The sequence below is a fragment of the Austrofundulus limnaeus genome, unplaced genomic scaffold (assembly GCF_001266775.1).
Source record: "Austrofundulus limnaeus strain Quisiro unplaced genomic scaffold, Austrofundulus_limnaeus-1.0 Scaffold1721, whole genome shotgun sequence".
In the NCBI taxonomy this organism is placed as follows: domain Eukaryota; kingdom Metazoa; phylum Chordata; class Actinopteri; order Cyprinodontiformes; family Rivulidae; genus Austrofundulus; species Austrofundulus limnaeus.
Genome location: NW_013954123.1, coordinates 40,459 through 42,097, shown reverse-complemented (window position 1 = coordinate 42,097; position 1,639 = coordinate 40,459). Strand labels below are relative to the sequence as shown.

The window sequence follows — 1,639 nt, the reverse complement described above, 5'->3', positions numbered from 1 at the left end:
GGGAGGTCTGGGTCTCTGCTGAGGCTGCTGCCCCTGAGACCTGACCCTGGATAAGAGGAAGAAGATGGACGGATGTCTTAAATCAATCTTTCAGAAGTCTTAAAGATGTTAACACATTGTACTTAGGATGACTGTAATCTGTCTCAAATATTAAAATAATTAACCTTTACTTTTTAAACGTTCACATGCAGACATTCCTCTTTGACATCACTTCCTGTTATTTCACATGCAAAGATCTCAACAACTGTCCATGTGAGCAGTGTGAAATTTGTTTTGTATTAATTAAATAATGGTGTCTTTCCAAAAATACGTTCACTTTTCTTACATCTCAGGTACTTTAAGGTTTTATCTACAGCTACTGTAATTGGGGTTAAGACCCCATTTTGGGTCCTAAAACTCCWAATTTCAGGTCGTTAGAGGATTTCCAGGAGCTTCAAACTGTCTGCTGATGTTTCTGCTATAGTTCGATCTGGATAAAAACAAGTGGTCTATTAACAATATTTGAATACTTCAACCAAAAATACAGAGATTCATGAGTTTCTGCCAGTTTTTATTCTTTTGTCATTTGAGTTTATTGTGAAATTGGTCTTAAATTTGATTTCACTTGGCGTTAAAACGTCTTAAACTGAACTGCTTTAAACTGTAGGAGCCCTGATTACAGTTCAGAGTGAAATTATTGTAAAGTTTTCCTCAAAAGAGGCACTGAAATCCAAAGAGCAGCAGTGGTTCTCTAATTCTGGAAGGTTGTTGGTTCTAATCCCACTGACAGATGGGCTCCTTGGCTCCGTGTTGAAACCATCAGTTTAATTAATTAGTTTGAGCTCATTTAGAAGATGGATTCGTCCAAACTCACCAGATCCTACATGTCCCTGTCCCTGTTGTCCCCGTCCTTCAGAGCCCACGTGTCTGGACTGGGGGGAGTCCAGCGGGGGGTCTGTCTCGGTTCTGGAAGGCGAGGCCGGCTGGCTGTCCTGTCCTCTGTTCTCCCACCCGTCCGTCTACAACTACTCGTCCACTCAGAGCGCCGGACACAACCTGTTCTGGTACCGCCTCCTGGAGGGCCAGGACCTGGAGCAGCCCATCACCTACAGGTAACCATGAAGACCAGACCAGGTACAGGTGCTGATGCTTCAGAGCCTCAGGGGCGGGGCTGGTGTTGGCTTGGTTCTGATGAGCCCGTCTCTGATTTGTCGTTGCTCTGCAGCTCCCGCCTCAGCAGAGACCGAGAGAGGCTGTGGCTGCAGCCCGCCACCGCCGAAGACACGGGCCAGTACATCTGTACGCTGCGGTGAGTCCAGGACCAGGACCAGCAGGGTCCGAGTCCAGGTCTGTGCCAGGAACAGCTCTGATAGACCCTGAGACCAGGATGGACTGGTTCTAAAGAGGGTCCAGTCCTGTTCTCAGCCCATGAAGGCATCTGTGAGAAGTGCGCACTTCCTGTTTCCTGTGTGAAACAGGAAGTTTAACCACACAGGAAGTTCAAAGCCGATCAGCTGTTTACAGCTTTATTTATTCATTTCAGTTTATCAACAGAGCTGAATCAGCTAGAGGCTAAAGGCTAACTGTCCTCAGCTGAAGAAAGGTTATCAACAGAGCTGAATCAGCTAGAGGCTAAAGGCTAACTGTCCTCAGCTGAAGA

The 1,639-nt window shown here is 46.3% G+C and overlaps 1 protein-coding gene across 1 annotated transcript in view; it reads left to right on the top strand.

Moving 5' to 3' along the window:
• Positions 1–895: 895 nt before the first annotated feature.
• LOC106536182 (interleukin-1 receptor accessory protein) overlaps positions 896–1,639 on the top strand; it is a gene marked incomplete at its 5' end in the record, with an annotated part of 9,229 nt that continues 8,485 nt past the window's right edge. The window contains 2 exon segments of the mRNA XM_014033390.1: positions 896–1,091; positions 1,205–1,288. Coding sequence (XP_013888844.1) covers positions 896–1,091; positions 1,205–1,288 — 280 coding nt within the window.